Source organism: Schistocerca piceifrons, chromosome 10 (genome assembly GCF_021461385.2).
Source record: "Schistocerca piceifrons isolate TAMUIC-IGC-003096 chromosome 10, iqSchPice1.1, whole genome shotgun sequence".
NCBI classification, from domain to species: domain Eukaryota; kingdom Metazoa; phylum Arthropoda; class Insecta; order Orthoptera; family Acrididae; genus Schistocerca; species Schistocerca piceifrons.
The window spans coordinates 88,397,025-88,421,977 of record NC_060147.1 but is presented as its reverse complement, the minus strand read 5'-3'; the positions used below and the strand labels follow the sequence as shown (position 1 = coordinate 88,421,977).

Genomic DNA, 24,953 nt, shown 5'->3' with positions numbered 1-24,953 from the left:
GTAATGGTTCCTTTCTTGGGAAGGAGAGAGGGTTAGGTTTGGGAAAATTGAAAAGGAAGGGTAGTTCACTCAGACCATGGGATGAGGGAAGCCAAAGATGAATGAGGAGATCAGAGAGAGTAGGTCTGAGTGAGCTATCCTTCATTGCAAACATTCCCCAAACTCTCCTTCTTGAGGAAGGAACTATTAGTTCCAAAAGATACGACGGTTTGTGTAGTTTTATATGTGTGTATGAGCTGTACTGAAAGCCAGAAACTCTTAAATTCAAGTTATACATTAACAGTCAGAAGCTGCCTTGCAATGTATCTCCTTAAAGAATACTAACAACAAATTACAACTACTGTTAAATGTGTTCACTAGAATTAATCCTAGATTGCTTTATAGAATCAGAATCTTTGTGTGTCTGTCAGTATTTTTCATACTGTTGGCTTCACAAGAGTTTACAGTGCAGTCAAGTTTTATATAAAATAATCAATTACATAAACAGAAAGTAATTCGCTTATTTAAGAACTAAAAGATTTTCTTTATCATGGAGAAAAAAATGTATGTGGTTGATGTGATTGATTAAAAAATAAGCCCCTTTATTCTTTCAGAAATAGGAAGCATTCTTTATTTTCATGGGCATGTGCGTTATTTTAAACCTTAAGCAGGATGTATATGACCTGGTACAACTGGGAAATATGGGATAAACCTGGGAATTTTTCATTGTTTTAGTTTCAGTTAAATTTTATAATTTTGGCTGGTAAGAACTGATACTCTAACTAAGAATTTTATGTTAGTCCGCTGCTCTGCAGAATAATATTGCAGCAATGAAGCATAAACTAGAAAATGACATGGAAATAAAACTTTAATTGCAAAGAAAATGAGCCATTTACAACAATGAAACACAGTACATACATGTGCATCTGCCAACAGCAAAATGTATGAAAGGCTTTACGACCAAGACTATGCAATACTTCGTAACAACAAAGTGCTTTTGATGAGCATGACATCAGAACTGTGTACATTTCTTAATTGCAGAAGAATATTGTGAATTTCTTTTATGCAAGGTGAATTATTTTATGTGTGAGAATATGTGATGAATTACTTAAACCATGAGGCATTCGACTCTCATTCAAAACTAACACTTTGAGGACCAGCAACTTAAAAAAAAAAAGGCCCAAAAGACAAGCGATTTATACTGTTATTTAAAAGTACACTGACAAATTTTTAAACGGTAACACACGCCAAAAAAGACAAAGTTTCAAGTTAGTTTTTCATATTTTTTTAGTCCTTTCATAGATTACAAGTTATGCAATAACAATAGTAAGAAGTATAATTATCCTTCAAAAGAAAGTGCTAAGTGAAAGCTTAGCTTTTCATGTAGCTGTACTGTATGTATATTAATTCAAACCATGTGCATTCATGCTACTTAACAGTGATGTTGCTATTGGCTGACCACATCATGTACCCTATGTTATGAATATCTGCTGTCATTGGCTGGTGAGATCACATAACATGAGAGATGATTGGCTGACAAAAGCACATTGTCCAGAACCATCTCGATTTTAGTGTTTCAGAAGCTACGGTGCTGAATTTGGTGGACTCCATATTTATACTTTCGTAACACAAAAATATGCAATGTTCATGTTGCTGCCCATCAAAGATCTTTCCAAAACACATTGTTTTTTGCTGTGTGTTGTTTCCCAAGTGCCAGGAAGTTGTACGTAGGTGCATAAAATCTGTACCATTCAAAGGATTGATAAGTTTTACATTACTGAGGGAAAGTATATTGTCACTTAAAGAGAAAAAAAATCTACGTTCATCTGACCTGGAAATATTTTTTTTCTTGTCCACCGCCTTGTTAAACATTCATCTGTTTTTCTACATAATCATCATTTCTATCCAAGCATTTTTGGAGACCATACTCCAATCATTGTATCCCCATGTCACAGTACTCCACCGCCAACCCAATAGTGTCTTGTTTGACTTCATTGTTGGTCCGCAAGTGTGGCCATCCAAGTGTTCCTTTAATTTTAGGAATAACTAATTATCATAGGGGCTAGGTCTGGACTGTATGGGGAGGGGATGGGAAATGACAGTCGAGCCAAATCCTTTCAGTAAATCTTGGGTTTGATGAAAGACATGGGATTTTTGTGAAACAGCATCATTCCATTGCTCAGTTTTCCTCTGCAGTGGTTCTGGATCATTTGTCTGTGTTTCCTTCATGTGTTGCAATACCTGTCAGAATTTATCGTCATTCCAGGTGACATAATGTCGGTCAGCAATATCTCTATATGATCTCAAAACATAGTCACTGTCTCTTTGCCAGCAGACTGCATTTATTTAAATTTTTTTGGCTTGGGTGAAAATAAGTGGCACCATTTGCATGACTGATGTTTTGTTTCAGATATGACATGAAACATCCACTTTTCAACACCCGTAATGATTGAGATCAACAATTCCTCCCTCTTTTTTCCACGTGTTGAATAAATTAATGGGCACAGTTGACATGTTGCCTCCTGTCTTCTTCTTTAAGTATTCATGGGACCGACCACATGCACACCACGTGATACGACAATTTTTCAGACAAAATTCTCTGAGCTGAGCTAGCAGAAGTCTCAGGAACCTGAAGAGCCAGTTCACAGATGGTGATCATTTGATCTTCAAGCAGTAGTCTCTGAATATTTGTGTCAGTCTCGTCTGAAATGGAGGGTCTTCTGCTCTGGTCTTCATCATGAATGTCCACGTGGCCAACAGTGAACTCCCTACATCATTTGTGGATGCACTGAACAGTCATAAACTTTTTGCAATAGACTTTGCACAATTTTGCATGGTGGGACCCCTCCCACATGTTAAAACCAGATAACTGCATGGATTTCACACTACCCAGTTTTCAATGGAGTTAGCTGCTTGGCAAACACTGAGCAGTGGAGAGAAACGGAGAAGGTTGTGACTGAGAATGGGGGATCTGCCGTACACGACAGTGTTGCCAAATTTTGACCAATTTCTTTCCTTGTGGATCTACCTGTTTGGAAACCTTACTTTCGAATCAACCCTCATATTAGAATGATTATTTTCTAGCAATTCTTCAACTGAATAGAATTCATTGTATTTTAGTCTAGTTTGCAATATGCTCTTATATTTATTTAGTGGTACTGTACAAGCGGAGTATGGTAACTTATTGAAGAATTTTGTGCTTAGGAACTTACAGTGATTATGAACTATACCAAGTTCTGAGGAAGGGAAATCCAACAAGTACCCATACACCAAATTTTTGAATCTTCCCCAGTGCATACAGCTACAATGACGGAACGATCACAGTTCATCACGTTTGCCAGTTCTCGAGTACACTGACGTGGATTGTTGTGGATTAGTGCATTTAAACAACCTTCACGTACTACTGGCAGAAATGAAATTGTGAGGACTGGTTGTGAGTCATCCTTGGGTCACTCAGTCAGTGGAGCACTTGCCTGCAAAAGGCCTAGGTCCCGAGTTTCAAGTCTCAGTCCGGCACATAGTTTTAATCTTCCAGGAAGTTTCATATCAGTGCACACTTCGCTGCAGAGCAAACATTTCGTTCCGGAAAGCTTCATTAAAGCTGAAAGTCTTCCTGAATGTGGAGACTCACTAATGTCATAATGATCCTCCTTGAAATGAGAAAACCATTTTCTTTCTTACCATGCTCTGTTGAATGGCATTTTTCTCCATGACAAATGTTTCTGGCGGCCTCTGCTGCTTCACCCCTCTATTGAACCCAAACAAAAAAATATGTCAGAAATGTTCTGATTTTTCCACTTTGCACTCCATTTGCTAGTGTCCACAGCTCCACTCACTATTTCCAGGTGACAAAATGACAACATGTAAACACAACTAGCAACAGTGAACTACAAATAAAAAGTAACAATCGATAAATAAAGCCATAACAACCAGAATACCAGCATGCAAAACAAAAATACTGCCAAGTTATGCACAAGCCTAAACCTTTTTCTCTAGGTGACGTGTGGAACAGTATCAAACACTTTCTGAAAATTGAGGAATGTTTTACTGATCGTGGATGCTATTATCTAGGGCATGCTACCTCTCACAGGTGGACAGGGCGAGCTGAGCTACACAAGTCTGCATTTTGGATTTAATTTTGATTTATACAAAGGAAATTTTCAGTAATGAAAATGGTTGTAACGTCACACAAATGTAATACGTGTTCAACAAATTGTCCTTTCCAGTACAAAGTTATTATAAATGACTGAAGCAATTTCATAAATCCGCTGCAGCAACATTTATGGAAATATTGTCACAAATCTCAACACTCATATAGAAAAACTCAAAAAGTTTTGTATTGTTGCACCCACACTTCAGATTTCTGCAACAAGAGCACAGCATTGAACAGTTAGGCAAGATGGCAACAGGTGCCAAGAAAGCGTATTGTTGTGTTGGAAATACTTTCACATCAGTCTGCTATAACAGTGCAGCAACACTTCAGTACGAAGTTTAACGAAGATCCATTAAGTGCCAACTCCATTCAGCGATGGTATGCGCAATTTGATCTTAAGGAAATGGCTGAAGCTGAACCCTTACTGTGTGCAGTTGCTACAAGCCTTGACTCCCAATGACAGTCAGAAACCAGTGGCTAGGTTGTGGTGAGGCTTCATACATTTTTTTCTGTGAGTTTATGTGAAGATTGTATGTTCATGCCTCCCCTGCCAATAATCCTATGAGAACTGTGAGCTCGCATCGTCTGTGCTTTTGAACAGATTGATAAGGACATTGTGCAATGAATGTGGGGATAACTTGATTATCGACTTAATGTCTGCAGAATCGGTGGGGGGGACCCACATATGATGGAGCACTTACGTAAAAAAAAACTTTTTGGGTATTTCTGTGTGTATGCAAAGCTCTGTGACAATTTGCCAAATAATATAGCTATATAAAATCTGTTAAATCACTTCACTAATTTACAGCCTTGTATAAGCTTCTACTTATATGCATCTGTCCAGCAACCACATTAAAAATGAGAAATATTTGTGTATTGTTCCAATCAGTTTGGAACACTTTGTTACTTCAGTGACTTCTAATAACGTACTGCAAGAACAGTATCAAATTCTTCAGCACAGTACCCATAGACTCATCCAGATATATTGTTGGGTCCAGATGCCTTTCCACTGTTGAACAATTTTACTTGATTTTCTGTTCTACAATCTTTTATCTCAGTATCTGCATTTTATCAGTGATTGAAACCAAAATTTATTTTACATCCTTCCAGAATCAAACAATGTTGGAAGAGTGAACTCGGTATCTTGGCCTTACCTCTTCAGTTGGGTAGAAGTACAGTCACTGGATGACTGGATAGATTAACAAGGTCCATTTATTGACTTTATGTCAGGGTTTGTTGTCAGCTCTGTGGGGGGAGGGGGGGGGGAGATAGTTTTGAATTCATTGAATTCTTTTCACATTGTTTTGATTACACTTATTTTGACTGTGTTCACCTTTTCTGTCTGTCTTTAACATCTATAGTGACACAGACCATTAGAGATGCACACCGAAAGGATTTATTTGGATTTGTTTTTCATCCAGTTCCAGTGAAAATGTCAAAACAAAAGAAGATCCAGCTACACCAAAACAGGATCCTCCAACATCTCCTTTGGCCATCCCTCTCACGAAGGTCAAAGAGGAGGTCGATCCAGACAAGGCCGACAGTCAAGCGAAAGATGACAAGAAAGAAGACAAGAAAGATGACAAGAAAGATGACAACGAAATGGACATCATAGTCGAAACTCCAGATGACAGCTCAGCAGACGAGTCTGGAAAAGAAAAAAAATCTGTGCCAGAAAGACTCACCCAAGTCGAGGGGAAGTATGAGAGGACGTTTATCACTTTTTCAGACGAGCCTGTCTTCCAAAGCGTGTTCACCAGTAACAAGCCACGCCCTCATCACAAGAACCTCTGTCCCATAACCAGGTAACTACTGTGTGTCCAGTTTCTTTCAGTAAATTAGTTCACCATTTGTAAATATGTTTTTATCTGTTCTTATATTCTTGAGTATTTATAAGAGATGTTACAGAAGTATGGTTATATAAAAACTATATCATACAAATGAATGTTACAGAATGGCCGTCACCGACTTTCTTCATATTAATACAATTTGTAGTCACTGCCCGGACATCAGTTTACTAGAACAGTGCAATGCATTCATCGAAAAGCACTTGAAGGAACCACGTTTGAAGATTGATGGTTTATGAGTGCTGTTAAATGGAAAAAATTACAAACCTTCCGATACAACCACTTGGAGCTTTGCGCATAGTGTTCTAGTCATAATTACAAGGTTACTGGTTCAGTTTTCACTGCTGTAGGCCTATTTTAATTCTACATGGTCCAATCACGTTAATGTGACCATTGCCTGTATTTGATGCCAACGAGCAATAACCATTACAGGCTGCAGGTGGCAGCACTAAGAGTCAACAGTATTTATAAAGCATGTCTATGTCTTTACATAGATAGTCAGGCAGCAGTTAGAGTTGACAGTAAATTGAGTTCCTGGTTCAGAGTAGTTTCAGGGGTAAGACAAGGCTGCAACCTGTCTCCACTGTTGTTCATATTATTTATGGATCATATGTTGAAAACAGTAGACTGGCTGGGTGAGATATGTGAACACAAAATAAGCAGTCTCGCATATGCGGATGACTTAGTTGTGATGGCAGATTCGATTGAAAGTTTGCAAAGTAATATTTCAGAGCTAGATCAGAAATGTAAGGAATATGGTTTGAAGATTAGCATCTCCAAAACGAAAGTAATGTCAGGGGGAAAGAGATATAAACGGATTGAGTGCCAAATAGGAGGAACAAAGTTAGAGCAGGTGGACGGTTTCAAGTACTTGGGATGCATATTCTCACAGGATGGCAACATAGTGAAGGAACTGGAAGCGAGGTGTAGCAAATCTAATGCAGTGAGCGCTCAGCTACGATCTACTCTCTTCTGCAAGAAGGAAGTCAGTACCAAGACCAAGTTATCTGTGCACCGTTCAATCTTTTGACCAACTTTGTTGTATGGGAGCGAAAGCTGTGTGGATTCAGGTTACCTTATCAATATGATTGAGGTTACGGATATGAAAGTAACTAGGATGATTGCTGGTACTAGTAGATGGGAACAATGGCAGGAGGGTGTCCACAATGAGGAAATCAAAGAAAAACTGGGAATGAACTCTATAGATGTAGCAGTCAGGGCGAACAGGCTTAGATGGTGGGGTCATGTTACACACATGGGAGAAACAAGGTTATGCAAGAGACTCATGGGTTCAGCAGTAGAGGGTAGGAGGAGTCGGAGTGGACCAAGGAGAAGGAACTTGGATTTGATTAAGAGTGATTTTGAAGTAATAGGCTTAACATCAGAAGAGGCACCAATGTTATCACTGAATAGGGGATCACGGAGGAATTTTATAAGGGGGACTATGCTCCAGACTGAACGCTGAAAGGCATAATCAGTCTTAAATGATGATGACGATGATGATGATGTCAGGGGATGCAGAAAACAATGCAGTCATTGTCATAATGTGGAAATGAGCAATTTATCTGACGTCCAAACAGGCATGACCATTGGCTTTCAAGCGAAGGCTGGGAGCATTTCCAAAATTGCTAAGTTTGCAAACTGTTTGCATGCCGCCCTAGTTAAAGTATACCGTGCTTGGCAAAATGGTGCTATACAAAACTGACACCAAGGCAACTGTGATGCACCATAGGCTGCAGATAATAGCTGTGAATGATGGCTGCAGAAATGTGTACAAGCAAATAGAAGAGCGACTGTTGATCAATTTACCACCAAGATGAACCAAGGGCTACCACAGTATCTTCTCAATGACCATTCTACATCTACATCTACATGCATACTCCGCAATCCACCATATGGTGTGTGGCGGAGGGTACCTCGTACCACAACTAGCATCTTCTCTCCCCGTTCCACTCTGAAACAGAATGAGGTAAAAATGACTGCCTATATGCCCCTGTATGAGCCCTAATCTCTCTTATCTTATCTTTATGGTCTTTCCGCGAAATGTAAGTTGGCGGCAGTAAAATTGTACTGCAGTCAGCCTCAAATGCTGGTTCTCTAAATTTCCTCAGTAGCGATTCACGAAAAGAACGCCTCCTTTCCTCCAGAGACTCCCACCCGAGTTCCTGAAGCATTTCCGTAACACTCAGGTGACGATCAAACCTACCAGTAACAAATCTAGCAGCCCACCTCTGAATTGCTTCTATGTCCTCCCTCAATCCGACCTGATAGGGGCCCAAATGCACGAGCAGTACTTAAGAATAGGTCGTATTAGTGTTTTATAAGCGGTCTCCTTTACAGATGAACCACATCTTCCCAAAATTCTACCAATGAACCGAAGACGACTATCCGCCTTCCCCACAACTGCCATTACATGCTTGCCCCACTTCATATCGCTCTGCGATGTTACGCCCAAATATTTAATCGACGCGACTGTGTCCAGCACTACACCACTAATGGAGTATTCAAACATTACGAGATTCTTTGTCCTATTCATCTACATTAATTTTCATTTATCTATATTTAGAGTTAGCTGCCATTCTTTACACCAATCACAAATCCTGTCCAAGTCATCTTGTATCCTCCTACAGTCACTCAACGACGACACCTTCCCGTACACCACAACATCATCAGCAAACAGCCGCACATTGCTATCCACCATATCCAAAAGATCATTTATGTATATAATAGAGGGAAACATTCCACGTGGGAAAAATATATCTAAAAACAAAGATGATGTGACTTATCAAACGAAAGCACTGGCAGGTCGATAGACACACAAACAAACACAAACATACACACAAAATGCTAGCTTTCGCAACCAACGGTTGCTTCATCAGGAAAGAGGGAAGGAGAGGGAAAGACGAAGGGATGTGGGTTTTAAGGGAGAGGGTAAGGAGTCATTCCAATCCCGAGAGCGGAAAGACTTACCTTAGGGGGAAAAAAGGACAGGTATACAGTCGCATACACACACATATCCATCCGCACATACACAGACACAAGCAGACATTTGTAAAGGCCTTTACAAACGTCTGCTTGTGTCTGTGTATTCTGTGTACAGTATGTGCGGATGGATATGTGTGTGTATGCGAGTGTATACCTGTCCTTTTTTCCCCCTAAGGTAAGTCTTTCCGCTCCCGGGATTGGAATGACTCCTTACCCTCTCCCTTAAAACCCACATCCTTTCGTCTTTCCCTCTCCTTCCCTCTTTCCTGATGAAGCAACCGTTGGTTGTGAAAGCTAGTATTTTGTGTGTATGTTTGTGTTTGTTTGTGTGTCTATCGACCTGCCAGTGCTTTCGTTTGGTAAGTCACATCATCTTTGTTTTTAGACATAAATCATTTATGTAGATAGAAAACAACAACGGACCTACGACACTTCCCTGGGGCACTCCAGATGATACCCTCACCTCCGACGAGTACTCACCATCGAGGACAATGTACTGGGTTCTGTTACTTAAAAGTCTTCGAGCCACTCACATATTTGGGAACCAATCCCATATGCTCGTACCTTAGTTAGGGGTCTGCAGTGGGGCACCGAGTCAAACGCTTTCCGGAAGTCAAGGAATATGGCATTCGTCTGATACCCTTCATCCAAGGTTCACAAGATATCATGTGAAATGTGAGTTGCATTTCGCAGAAGTGATGCTTTCTAAAGCCGTGCTGATGCATGGACAGCAACTTCTCTGTCTCAAGGAAATTCATTATATTCGAACTGAGAATATGTTCGAGAATCCTGCAACAAACCGATGTTAAGGATATTGGTCTGTAATTTTGAGGATCCATCCTTCTACCCTTCTTATATATAGGCGTCATCTGCGCTTTTTTCCAGTCACTCGGGACTTAACGTTGGGCAAGAGATTCGCGATAAATGCAAGCTAAGTAAGGAGCCAATGCAGTAGAGTACTCTGCATTCGGTGAATGTTGCTGCGTATGGGCCTCCACAACAAGTGCCTGGTTTGTGCACCCATGCTAACTGCTGTTCATTGGTGATGAAGGCTGGAATTTGCATGCCATTACTGCAATTGGACACTGTCTGAGTGGCGGTAGGGTGTGTTTTCTGGCAAATCGTGTTTTATGCTCCATCAGACAAATGGCTGTTGGCATGTATGGCGTGGAGCATCTGAAAGCAACTATGCTTCTTGTGTTATGGTCTAGGGAATCTTTTCATAGCATTCCCTGAATGACCTTGCCATTCTGGAAGGCACAGGGAATCAACACAAGTATGATTCTGTGTTTGAGGGCTACGTCCATTCCTACATGCAGTTTGTTTTTCCTCAGCACTATGGTGTCTACCAGCAGGACAATGCAATGTGTCACATAGCTTGCGGTGTACCTGTGTGGCTGGAAGACTATCGGAATTAGAGATGGGTCGAACTCGTTCATTCCCGTGAACTACTTCATTCATTTCACTCTTTGCTGTGAAGCGTTCAAATGAAGTAGTTCATTCATAAAGTAGAGAAGCCTGGCGAAGTTGCCCAGTTCACCGCTCAGCTGCAGCTACACTCGCTTCGCCTCGCTCGTACAATAAAGCTTTGTAATACTTCATAATTTTACCAACAGATGGCTGAACTATGCAGTAACGTGCACGCAACGTTTTACGCTCTTACAGCGTCTGAGTTAACTTAAATAGAGCATGGTCGAAGGCAACAAAGGAAAGATAAACAGAGAAACCTGTCACATATAAAGAAGGTATTACATTTAATCTTGCTCGACATTTTCTCATGAAGTGCCCAAAAAAGTCTTATTATTTGTTGCATTAATGGACTGAAAACTAGGGCTACCAACAAAATGCAGTCCAATTTTATGTTCCTTTTAAAATTTAATCCAAAATAGAATGAGTATGTTTACCTTTCCCTCGCCCCTCACCTCCCCAACCCCTTGCAAACCTATCATTTCTCACAAACGCCTCGCGATTCGTCGACAGGCAGTGGAGGGGGGGACTTGAAGTCAAGGGAGAATGAGTGATGTAGTGCCGATGTAATGGGAGAGGGAGAGGGGAAGAGAGTGAGTGAACTAGAAAAAAGTGTGGAGTGTGCTATCTGTAAAGAGTTTGAAGTACCAGTTCCTTGAAATTGAGTGGTTAGTTCACAATTCACTGGATTGAAGTGTTAATTTGAATGACTCATTCACGAGCTCCCCATCACTAATCGGAATGAGTTTATCGTTCTCCCCTTGCCGACAGACTCCCCATATTTAAACCCGTTTGAGAACTTGCGGGACCACATTGATGGGGCTGTTTGCAATGTGGATCCTCAACCAAGAAACTTAGCACTGCAGGCCACGGTACTGAAGTCAGAATGGCTCCAAACCCCTATTGGTACCTTTCACAACCTCATGAACTCTCTTCTTGCATATCTTGACCCTGGCCCACACTGCAAAAGGTGGTTGTTCAGGCTTTTGACAAGTGGTCACATTTATGAGACTTATTACCAAATTGAAATGTTAATTATCAAAATTTGGATCATGATTTTGTACAAAAAATAACATTGTTTATTTTGTCTAGTAAGTGATGAAAATCCAATATTCATTATAAATTAGATCTGGTACAAAAATGTGAAATATCGTAATGCTAAATGAGAAATCCAGTAGTACTGTAAGTATGTATTTATTTGCAATCTCTAGAAATAAAAAAAGAATTTTATTTTCTGTTTTAATGCTTTACTTTTTTGTACCAAATGTTAATTTATTATGGATACCTACATTTTCATGCAATTTAATATTAAAATTTAAAAATGTTATATTTAGTAGTACTCTAACATTTCAGTTTAACAGTGAATAAACAATTCAAATGAAGAGTAAGATGTACATCTATATCCATTCTCTGCAAGCCACTGTGAAGTGTGTGGTGTAGGGTTCTTCCCACAAATTGGGATTTCTTCCCATTCCATTCAGAGGTAGGGCCCAGGAAGAATTACTGCTTAAAAGATCTCTGTATGTGCTGTTATTACTCTCATCTTGTCTTTGCTTTGTCTGTGGCAGCAGTAGTTAGCCGACAATAGTGAAGTCATACAGGGTGTGGTAGATAAGTAATGAGACTCAGCCTAGAAAAACAAATTTATTGATCCAATTTGTACAAAACGTTAATATTCTTCAAAGTACTCGCCTTGGGCGTCGACACAACATTGCCAGCGCGTTTTCCAAGCTTCATAGGCCCCACTGTAGTCCGTTTGAGTTATCCCAGTTAGTGCCTTCGTGACAGCACGTTGGATGTTCGGAATATCGTCGAAACGATGACCCTTCAGGCATCTTTTGACCTTCGGAAATAGGAAGAAATCAGGAGGCCTCAAGTCAGGGCTGTATGGTGGCTGTGGCAAAACTTGAACTCCAATTCGGGTCAAGTAGGAACGCTGTGTGTGCCGGAGAGTTGTCGTGGTGGAGACGCCAGCGTTGAGCAAGGTCCTGTTGCTTCCGTTTGACGGCTCTGTGCAATCGCTGAAGGACTTCTTTGTAGAATTCGGTATTGACAGTCTTCCCCTGAGGGACAAACTCTTTGTGAATTAACCCCCGCATTGTCTTGATGCGGGACTTTGACATTCTTGCTTTCTTCGGCCGCGGGGATGCCGGTGTGTGCCACTCCGAGCTCTGGGCTTTCGTCTCCGGGTCGTACTGGAATGTCCACGATTCGTCGCCTGTTATTACGTTGTCTAAAAAGTGTGGATTATTTTCCAAATCATTCAACATCTCACGCCAAACGTCCACTCGTTGTTGCTTTTGTTCAGCGGTGAGCACTCGGGGAACCAATTTTGCGCAAACTTTCCTCATCATCAAATCTTGCGTAACAATTTGGTGAACTGTAAATTTACTCACGGAGACCTCATCGGCGATCATTTTGAGACTTAAACGACGGTCGGAGTCCAGGAGTTCTTTCACTTTGGCCACCGTTTCATCCACACGACTCGTTGAAGGGCGTCCAGATCGTTCCATGTCTTCAACGGATTCCCTCCCGTTTTTAAATTCATTAAACCACCGGAACACTTGAGCTCTTGATAGGGAGTCTTCTTTGTAGGCCTCCGTAATCATAGCAAAAGTTTCCAAAGCAGTTTTGCCCAAGCAAAAGCTAAATTTGATTGCATACCGCTGTTCTATCGAGCGATCCATCTTCAGCGTTTTCACAAGTGTCACGGGCACACAAACAACGTAATACGCGAAGCTCGACCCTCACTGCACCAGAGCTCCGACGCGACTGTGAACCGGTTCTATTGTTAGCTCAGATCCCCCACCACGTGACGTACAGGTGGAGACCGCCCTGTGAGCGACTGGGGCGCCGCGCGGCGGCCAGTCTCATTACTTATCTACCACACCCTGTAGATTCTTCACTTAAGAAATGCTGGTTCTTGAAACTTGACAAGTATGCTTCAGCAGGAAATGGGTGCAGAATAGAAGTAGATGCTGCTGACAGTGAACTAAAATTCCTCCAGGCTAGAGATGAGCAATTTACATCCTACAAGGCAAGCTTTCGTGGCCATATCTATATTTATATCTTTGCTGAGATTGGATTTACGGGTGTTAGGCTGTGGTCTAATGCATTTTTCTGCTGGCAAGATAAAAGAAGCTTACATTTGAAAATTAATTATATCTTTACAATGTCCTACAGTAGGAGGTGAGAATTTTGACACAGAAACATACCATAGACTATGGCACAACATCCATTGTAACCAGAGCCATCAATTTATGTCACCCAGTTGCTGATGTGTCTAGTTAACATATGGCTCTCTGTAAGTGTGGTGGCATAATATATTGCTCCCTGAATGTTTTAGGGGAAGTTGTGGGGTGTTGTGATTGCAGAAATTACAAATGAACAAATAAAGGCAATGTCAGTTGGAAAGATGGTTGTAAAGAAAATGAAATGTCAGTACTTAATTTGGTTTACTCCATCAAATTCAAGGTATTTGATTAAAGAATGTTTTGTTGTGGAATTCTCATTTTAAGGAGAAAAAGGAAGGATGGGAGAATACAAGGAAAGCAAGTGAGACATATGTAGATATAAGATAATTGTAATAAAGGAAATGCAGAGAAAGACAGATTTGGAGAACATAGTTGACGTCGTTGTCATTGTCTTCAGTCTAAATTCTGCAAATGCCTTCATCTCCACATAACTATATCAATATACATGCATTTCAAACTGATTGCTGAATTCAAGCCAAATCTTCCCCTGGAATTTCACTTCCCATTCTCCGCAGTCCCCTCCATTTCTAAACTGTCAGTTCCTTGATCTCTGATGAGCACAATTCCTGTTAACTAAATGCCTCATTTGGTCCAGTTGTGCCATAAATTCCTTTCCTACTTAATTTAATTCAGTACCTACTAATTAGTTTTAATCTGATCTACCATCTAATCTTCAGTATTCTTCTATATCATCATATTTCATAACCTGTTTTTTCTTGTTTGAACTATTTATTGTCCACATTTCATTTCCATACAATGCTGCACTTTGGGCAGATGTTGTTGTTGTTGTGGTCTTCAGTCCTGAGACTGGTTTGATGCAGCTCTCCATGCTACTCTATCCTGTGCAAGCTTTTTCATCTCCCAGTACCTATTGCAACCTACATCCTTCTGAATCTGCTTAGTGTATTCATCTCTTGGTCTCCCTCTACGATTTTTACCCTCCACGCTGCCCTCCAATACTAAATTGGTGATCCCAAAAAACTTCCTGACATTCACAAGGATGCTTTGATAAGTCTTTTAAGAAAAAATGTTAATTTTGCAAAAAAACTCGCCCAGCTTTTCGACGTAGTCTCCTTTGAGGGATGTACACTTGGTCTAGCTTTTTCATCCCATCAGCAGAATATGTTCTGCATATTGCAACTATCAGTTTGACATTTGTTGATAATTTCTTCCCAGCAAGACAAGAGTTTCAAGTTAGGGAACAGGAAGAAGTCAGTTGGGGAGAAATTTGTTGAACAGGGTGGATGAGGCACCAATTCAAAGCCTAATTCATGCACTTTTGCCATTGTAATTGCTGATGTGTGGGGTGGTGCATTATCCTGGTGAAAGAGCACTTTTCTGTGTGCTAACCTGGACCATCTGTCAGACAACGCACATCTCAGGCAGTCCAGACATGAAGCACGATAAGGTCCAGTTATGGTTCTGCCCTTTTCCAAGCTATCTGTGATGATTATTCCTTGGGAGACGGGGACTGTGGCATTACCTTTTTCACCAGCCCTTGTCCATTGATTTGATTGCTGCTTTGATTCTGGTATGTAATGATGGATCCAGGTTTCATCAACAGTCACAAATCGGTGCAAAAAAGTTGTGCTGATTGTGATTAAACATCGCCAAACATTGTGTTGAACTGTTGTGCCTAATACGTTTTGGGTCAAGTGTGAGCAATCGCAGAACCCATCTTGCACACATTCTCAATGCATGATATTGTGCACTCATTCAGTTGAGATGCCTACAGTCTTTGTAATCTCACAGATTTTTATTTGACAGACTTTCACCATATAATGGTTTTTTTCAATGGCTTCCTTTATGGTGACCATAGTTGGAGGGCCAGAGTGTGCTTCGTCTTCGGTGCTTGCCCCATGAAGTTTTAAATTCATTAATGCAAAAGTAAACGGCCTTCAGTGATGGCAAAGAATCCATGTGAACGTCATCCATTTCTGTTTTGATTTGTGCAGCAGTCGAATCCTTCAAATGAAAATGTTTAATAACAGCACGAAACTTGGTTTCTCCACTTTCAGTCACAGTCGACTGACAGCTGCCAACAGTGAACCATTTGAAAAGCTTCTGTTCTCTTCCATACATGGCTACACTCCATGCAAATACTTACAAAAAAAGACTTCCTGACACTTAAATCTATATTTGATGTTAACAAGTTTCTCATCTTCAGAAGTGCTTTTCTTGCCATTGCCACTCCACATTTTATATTATATCTACTTTGGCCATCATTAGATATTTTGCTGCCCAAATAGCAAAAGTCATGTACTACTTTAAGTGTCTAGTTTCCTAATCAAATTCCCATAGTATGAACCAATTTAATTTGACTACATTCCATTATCCTTCTTTTACTTTTGTTGATGTTCATCTTACAGTTTCTTTTCAAAACACTGTTGTTCATAGGGTCCCGGGTTCAGCCTCTGGCTGGGTGGGGAATTTTCTCCACTTGGAAGTGCTTGCGTCTATTGTCATCATCGTCATCATCATCATCGACATGCAAGTCGCCAAAGTGGCATCAAATAAAAAGACTTGCACCCAGGCAGGCGAACTCCCCTTCTGCCCAGATAAGCCATATGCATCTTTCATTTCATATCAAAACTCTATCTATTCCCCTCAGCTGTTCTTCCTTTCAGTTTCTCATCTCTGAGAGGATCAGAATGTCATCACTAAACCTCATCATTAAATTTTTATTTATTTATTTATTTATTTTGCCTTCTCCCGAACCTCCCTTACAAAGATACTCCTTGCTTTCCTTCACAGTTAGATGAATGTACAGACTGAATAACATTCAGGATAAGCTACAACACCATCTCACATCCTCCTCAACTGCTGTTCATTTACACACCCTTTAATTCTTACAGTTACAGTGTTGTATCTTTACATGTTGTAGATAACCTTTTTCTCTCTGTATTTTTATCACTGGTACCTTCAGAATTTTACAGAACTTATTGTATTACTGGTGCATTTATGTAGACTACTTGTTTGTTCCCCAGCTTGTTTTAGCTTTCCACACTGTTATCAGTTATTTGACTGGAGCAGCTGCTGTGCATATGAAAGTGGTAGTTCCTGCGCATGATGTTTTTCCGTTTGTTTTGACTTAAATATTGTAACATTCTTGGTGGTGAATAGTATACGTACAAAAGGAGGGGGTGGGGGGGGGGGGGGAAGTGTAAAGCAAATACAGCCTAACTGAAACAATACTGCCTTCATTTGACAAGTAGTACTGAAGAATTGATTGAATGAGTGTTACATAAGCCACCTTTCATGTGGATAAATTACAATTCTTTTGAATTCATCCATTGGATATCAGATTGCCACCTGCTTTCTCTGCAGCTAAGTTTACACTGTCATTCCTCTGTAGAAGTGTCTCATGACCGAGGCTGTGGCTTCTGCAGGCAACCGGCACGCTACTTTGATCCCGTGACACAACTGCCGTTCGGGAACGTGCAGGCGTTCCGCATCCTGCGTGAGGCCTACTACAGCCAGCTGGAGTCGCGGGCAGAGGCGGCAGCTGCCGCGACGGGACCGGACCGCAAGGAGCCCGAGCCGGAGCTGGCGCGCTGGCTGGCTTGGAGGCGGCGGTTGCGCGAGGCGCGAAACTCGCTGCTTGGCCGTACGGTGCGCACCGCCACCCAGAATCAGCAGCAGGCTCAGGGACAGCAGCAGCTGGCAGGCGAGAGGACTGTGCCAGCACCGACAACAGGTGAGTTCTCTCTGTAGGAGTTTTATTTGGTGGTGAAATTTGTTAAATAATTAAATTCTGAAGCCACATTTACACTGAGTTTGGAATACCTTTTGCAACAATACTCGCAACCTAGTTTGCAGCTACTACTGGACTTTTGAGGTTTGTAACATGTTTGCAATGGATTTGCATCATGTTAAAAAAGTGTAAAATGCTTTGACTACAATAAGGTAGTTCAGGTAGATGTAGGTGTCAGTGGTTATGTAGAATTGGAGAGGGTTGCAAGGGATAGACTAGCACAAAGAGCTGCTTCAGACCAATCTTTGGACTGAAAGACAGCTACAGTAACAATAGATTGTCCTTTATTGACCTTGTAGAACACTGTTAATGAGTCCAGAATGAGATTTTCACTCTGCTGCGGAGTGTGCGCTGATATGAAACTTCCTGGCAGATTAAAACTGTGTGCTGGACCGAGACTCAAACTCGGGACCTTTGCCTTTTGCGGGCAAGTGCTCTACCATCTGAGCTACCCAAGCACGACTCGCGCCCCGAACCAGGAGAGCTTCTGTAAAGTTTGCGAGGTAGGAGACGAGGTACTGGCAGAAGTAAAGCTGTGAGGACGGGGCACGAGTCATGCTTGGGTAGCTCAGATGGTAGAGCACTTGCCCACGAAAGGCATAGGTCCCGAGTTTGAATCTCTGTCCAGCACACAGTTTTAATCTGCCAGGAAGTTTCACTGTTAATGAGTGTTTACGGTGGATCATGCTTAATTCTATGGCCAGTAGGCAATGAAAATGGAAGCCAACATAATTTGCTATATGACACTCACTCGTGGCAATACATTAAAGTATTTTGTAAATCACCTCTCACAGCCAGTACCCAGCATCACACAATGAAAATAAATACATACAAGGTTAGTATGGAAAGTAATGTGTTTATTCCACCACCACCACACCCTCCTTCCCCAGATCGGTTCAAGAACTTCAGTTAAAATTCTTTGAAGTATGTCCCTTTTTCATCAATACATTTTTTGCCAATGTGATTTCCAAGTGTCGCAAGCTTTCTGGAACTCCTGTCGGGATGCTCTTCAGAGAAGACATCAAAGTAACTTGCACATTGTCAACTGAATTGAGATGCTTTCCTTTGAGTTCACTTATCAGCCAAGGGAACAGTAGAAGTCCGCCAGGGCCAGGTTTGGACTGTTGTCATACTGATCCTGGTCAGGTAGGCCCTGACACAAAGGTGGTGTGAGTTGGCATGTGAAGAAGTGTGGAACTCCTTTCAGACATGAACAACCCTATGATTCAGTCTGTGGAGCACTTCCTTGTAAAATTGAGCACGCCCTACCCCCTTTGCATCAAATAAACAATGAATGTGGACTTCAACCGGGACATGCTCATGTGAAGGTGCGGTGATAACGTCGTTTGCCATTCCGCATCCTGCCTGTTTGACTCCAGATCATACCAAAAGACTTGTGACTCTTCCCCAGTGATCACATTGTCTAGGAAATTGGAATCATCTTCTTAGAGTTGCTTGAGTTCTTCACACATTCGGTGTTGCTTTTGCGTGTCGGTCAAAACTCTAAGCACAAGTTCAGCAAAAATCTTCCAAATAGCCAAGTCTTCCTATACAATCTCACAAACAACTGTTTTTGGCAATTCCAGTTATTCTGACTTCAAACAAACACTAATTTGACGGTCTGAATTCAGTAACTGGTGCACTTGAGTCACACAAGCATCCATTCACAATGTTGAGATGCCTCCTGTGCAGACCTCGTCAATGACTTCCTCCCGACCTTCTCTAAACATCGCTTGCCATTTGTTCAACTGCGATCTGGAAAGACAATCGTCCCCAAAGGCTTCCCATACCCATACATGTCCATCTGCTTGATACAATTTGAAGTGATACTCATTTTGTTGAGCTTCGCTTAAAACTGTATCACATAAAATTGCTCTGAAGCAGTGAGAGTTAACTTGCCACCACTGGATGTTCCAGCTTTCATGGTGGGCTGTAGGGAGTAGGGGTTTTAAAATTTTTTCATTAGGTTTTCATAAAATTTTGTCATGAGTTATGTGGTAAGTACTTATTATTATATCCATTAACTTCCTGTAACTCTGACTTATAAATTATATGAAGAACAATTACTTCCTGACTTTACACATCACTATTACTGTGGAATTTGTGGGTGGTTTGAAAAGTTTCACTACTAACAGTGACACAGAAGTGGACAGTAGAAAAAATGGTTGACAAGCCCTGCTCTAAAGTTTATTCCATCATAACCACTACATAGAGGTTCACAGAAGGAGGTGTCTTAACTCTCCAGGAGCACAGAGGCAATTGAGCAATCTACTGCTGGAAAGTTAAGGTTTCCTCCCACCCTCCCTACTGGTCCAGTTGCTCTGTGATGTATAGTTGTGTCACAAAAAAATACACTGAAGAGCCAAAGAATCTGGTACACATGCATAATATCGTGTAGGGCCCCGCGAGCACACAGAAGTGCCACAACACGACATGTCATGGACTCGACTAATGTCTGAAGTAGTGCTGGAGGGAATTGACACCATGAACCCTGCAGGGCTGTCCATAAATCCGTAAGAGTATGAGAGGGTGGAGATCTCTTTTGAACAGCACGCTGCAAACCATCCCAGGTATGCTCAATAATGTTCAAGTGTGGGGAGTTTGGTGGCCAGCGGAAGTGTTTAAACTTAGAAGAGCATTTCTGGAGCCACTCTAACAATTCTGGATGTGTGGGGTGTCGCATTGTCCTGCTGGAACTGTGCCCAAGTCCGTTGGAATGCACAATAGACATGAATGAATGCAAGTGATGAGACGGGATGCTTACGTATGTGTCACCTGTCAGACTAGTTTCTACACATATCAGGGGTCCCATATCACTCCAACTGCACACACCCCACACTATTACATAGCCTCTACCAGTTTGAACAGTCCCCTGCTGACTTGCAGCTTTCATGGATTCGTGAGGTTGTCTCCGTACCCATACATGTCCATCTTCTTTATACAATTTGAAGTGAGACTCATCCAACCAGGCAACATGTTTCCAGTTATCAACGGTCCAATGTCGGTGTTGACGGACCCAGGCGAGGCGTAAAGCAGTGTGTCATGCAGTCATCAAGGGTACACGAGTGGGCCTTTGGCTCTTAAAGCCCATATCGATGATGTTTTGTTTAATGATTCATAGGCTGACACTTGTTGATGGCTCAGCATTGAAATCTGCAGCAGTTTGCAGAATGGTTGCACATTAGTCACATTGATCGGTTCTCTTCAGTCGTCATTGGTCTTGTTCTTGCAGGATCTTTTTCCAGCCACAGCGATGTCAGAGATTTGATGTTTTCCCATATTCCTCATATTCATGGTACACTCATGAAATGATCATTTGAGAAAATTCTCACTTCATCACTACTTCGGAGACGCTGTGTCCCATCGCTCGTATGCAGACTATAACACCACTTTCAATCTGCCTTACATCTTGAGCCATTGTAGCAGCAGTAACCAATCTAACAACTGTGCCAGGCACTTGTTGTCTTATATAGGCATTACCGGCCACACCACCGTGTTCTGCCTGTTTACATATCTCTGTATTTGAATACACATGCCTATACCAGTTTCTTTGGCACTTCAGTGTATGACACATTACTTATCTTGTATCTTCTGCATATCTGAAAATGAAGCTGAAATGGCTCAAAAAGTAATTTACAGAAATAAACAAGTATTTCCAAAGTGACTAGTCACAGTTGTGTGTATTTATATTAAATACAAAACTTTTTTCTTTGTTTTAAATGCTTTGTTTGGTTCAAGAATTTATTTCCATTTTTCACACTTTCTTTGTAGGCTCCTTGACTATCGCAGTAGCTCTAAGCCAGTGGCCCAGGTGTATAAAGCTATTAAGAGTATACATTTATTACATCAATTTCTCTCCAATTTAATATTTTTTAGGTGCACCAAATATTGCAGCGCTGTTGCAACAGAGCCAGCAGAAGCAGCAGCAACAACAACAACAACTACTATTACTACAGCAGCAGCAGCAGCAACAGCAACAACAACAGCAGCAGCAGCAGCAGCAGCAGCAGCAGCAACAACAACAACAACAACAACAACAACAGAAACTACAGCAGCTGGTGCAGGTGGTGCAGCGCCCCATGCAGCACACACAGCAGACGCAACACACACAGCAGCATCAGCTGCAGCTGCAGCAGCAGCAGCAGCCGCAGCCGCAACAGCAGGCGGTGGCACAGCTGGCAGGGCAAATTCCGGCACTGGCGTCAGTACCAGTGCTGCAGCAGGTTATCACGATCCCCACACAGCTGCAGAACCCCACCTAGGTCGCCATCACGCTGCACCACGCTGTGTGGCGGACCGCCCGGGGCGGGGTTCCCGGCTCCTCCTCCTAGTCGTCCTCGGACAGTTCCAGATCACTGTTGTCATCTCGAAGTGTTTGCTGTAATGAATGTACTGCAAATCTGCTACCGGTGCCACTATCGCCGATGTACTGGGACCGTAAGGTGTCTCAGTTTAGCTTTTGCAGAATATATGTACTAACCGATATGTGGAATATTCAAACCTGACTGTCATAAAAATTGCCCTGTCAACTGATTTTACCAGTAGCTAGATGGAAGAGAGGTCACAGTTGCAATTCAGCAGTTTAAGAGAAACTTTCAGCTTGGTCAGTTAAATTCGACTGTGCCACCTTTTTTGGGCATTAACTCCGAATACTGTTGTTTCAGTTTATTTAACTCCAATAAATTTATGTACCTTGAAAGAGTACATTGTACACTCTGAATAATAACAGTTGTATTAGTTCAAGCAATTTATGTCAGCCTTCTTACATTGGATTTCTCTTTACTTTTACTGCGATAATTGTTATCATTTTGAAGATCTGTTTGCAAATAATCTTTACACAAAATCTTTTGGGATTGTTCCCTCGCTGATACACTGTGATATAATCGTGACTTCCACACAGAATAAGACAGAGTACACCGAGTCCTTGAAGTCTGTGATGTACAGTCCCTGTAGTGTGCTTTTCTAACAAGCAGAAACAGGTTGGGTAGAAAACTTGCCACCCGGTATGATGCTCCTCCAAGAATTAGACCCACTCACAGAGGATTTATATTAACAAGTCTTTCAAAACACACAAACACAATTGAATCTCACTGGTATATATAAATACAAAAATATGTAATCTGATAGATTAAAAATCTACTCACCAAGCGGCGGCAGAACATGCACGTAAAAGACTGTTGTAATTGGCAAGCTTTCGGAGCCAGTGGCTCCTCCTTGAGTAGAAGGGTTGAAGGGGAAGGAAGAAGGGTGAAGGAAAAGGATTGGAGAGGTCTATAATTGATTGTTTTTTTGTTATAAATACAAAAATAAACATATCTATTACCTGTTGTACTAAATTTTTTAGATCAGTCATTGATCAGCGGTAGAACTTCTTGTGGCAAGGGCTCTGAGAGTCTCGTTCCACTGCACATACTTCTTATCTAAACCACATGGTCAAAAACTAATCATATTAAATAACACCTTTCAGTAGAGCAAGCTTCCACTATCAGACATGGACACCATCTCAAAAATCAGAATATCTCGTCACATAAAAGCTACAGATTGGATAACCATAAAAATAATTTCAAATTAAGTTCTACTGTGCATCTGTAGGTGGTAGCTCGTGTTATCCGACTCCTCGTCTCGGCTTTCGGCAGCTTGTCTTCCTGTGTGTCCAATATACTGTGACTGACAAGAAAAACCAGTTGTGCACATCTGGAGCTCAAGTCATTTAACTCTGTTTTTATGCAAGCGATTTCAAGGTGATTAATATTGTAAGTGTAGTTGAGATGAAATATTGTTTGAAATTGTTAGATAATTAATGGAGTTGTTTACACACTTCGAGCATGATATGAGATGATGTCATAGCTGTGGTGAGATTGCCTGCTGTAAGTGCTGCTAAAGCAAAACATTCGTTAGAGACTGCCAGTTTTTCAACTTCATCATTTGTTTTGTAGCTGTCACAGAAACAGGTGACCTATCAGAGAACAATTTGCATTACTGGTTTCTCCTTATGAGAAATTCCCTTTTTGAAAACGAAGGTGTACTTTAGTGAAACTGTAAGACGAATATACATATGGTTTACAGTCACAACAAAAAATAATTTCTGCTTTTAAGGTGTGTATATCTGCTGTGGTTATGCTGCTTTGTAGCAGGAAACAGTCTGGTTTTGTTGTAATCTCAAAGATGAAGACTGGTTAATCAAAGATAAAGACTGGTCAAACATTCTTGCATCATGTATATTTTCTGTAAATAAAGGAATTTTGAGTCAGTAATGGCAATATTTTATGGAGAAGCAGTATAAGTGTTGTGTGTGTGTGTGTGTGTGTGTGTGTGTGTGTGTGTGTGTGTGTGTGTGTGTGTGTGTGAGATTTCCATTGACACCTCATATTGTTACTTATTATGACTTAATGCTTTTCAGATAGACTGAAACTGCTTTTGCCTCAGTTTCAGCAAAATATTTACTAAAACCCTTGAGAAACAAGGCATAAATTCAATTCGTATCAGTATATGAAGAATGTATTCAACAGTGCTACATGCGCCATTACACTTCATCAGGAATTTTTCAAGTCCCTAAACTGCGAAAAAGGAAAATATCTTCTAATGAATCATGTGTGAACAACCTATGTTTTGTTGATGATATTGTTCTGTTATTCACATATTCACATACACTACTGGCCATTAAACTTTCTACACCAAGAAGAAATGCAGATGATAAACAGGTATTCATTGGACAAATATATTGTACTAGAACTGACATGTGATTACATTTTCACGCAATTTGGGTGCATAGATCCTGAGAAATCAGTACCCAGAACAACCATCTCTGGCCGTAATAACGGCCTTGATACGCCTGGACATTGAGTCAAACAGAGCTTGGATGGCGTGTACAGGTACAGCTACCCATGCAGCTTCAACACGATACCACAGTTCATCAAGAGTAGTGTCTGGCGTATTGTGACGAGCCAGTTGCTCGGCCACCATTCACCAGATGTTTTCAGTTGGTGAAAGATCTGGAGAATGTGGTGGCCAGGGCAGCAAGTCGAACATTTTCTGTGTCCAGAAAGGCCTGTACACGACCTGCAGCATGCGGTTGTGCATTATCCTGCTGAAATGTAGGGTTTCGCAGGGATCGAATGAAGGGTAGAGCCACGGATCGTAACACATCTGAAATGTAACGTCCACTGTTCAAAGTGCCGTCAATGCAAACAAGAGGTGACCGAGATGTGTAACCAATGGCACCCCATACCATCACACCGGGTGATACGCCAGTATGGTGATGGCGAATACACGTTCATTGCAGTGTCGCCAAACACAGATGCGACCATCATGATGCTGTAAACAGAACCTGGATTCATCCGAAAAAATGTTTTGCCATTTGTGCACCCAGGTTCGTCATTGAGTACACCATCACAGGCGCTCCTGTCTATGATGCAGAGTCAAGGGTAACCGCAGCAATGGTCTCCGAGCTGATAGTCCATGCTGCTGCAAATGTCGTCGAACTGTTTGTGCAGATGGTTGTTATCTTGCAAACG

The 24,953-nt window shown here is 41.4% G+C and overlaps 1 protein-coding gene across 2 annotated transcripts in view; it reads left to right on the top strand.

Annotated features, from left to right (window-relative positions):
• LOC124718839 (putative mediator of RNA polymerase II transcription subunit 12) overlaps positions 1-22,626 on the top strand; it is a 52,473-nt gene extending 29,847 nt beyond the window's left edge. For both annotated transcript variants that reach the window (XM_047244463.1, XM_047244462.1), the window contains exons 7-9: positions 5,554-5,937; positions 17,075-17,382; positions 21,316-22,626. In XM_047244463.1, the coding sequence (XP_047100419.1) occupies positions 5,554-5,937; positions 17,075-17,382; positions 21,316-21,701 (1,078 nt within the window). In that variant the 3' untranslated portion in view covers positions 21,702-22,626. The remainder of the gene's footprint in view (positions 1-5,553; positions 5,938-17,074; positions 17,383-21,315) is intronic.
• Positions 22,627-24,953: the final 2,327 nt, after the last annotated feature.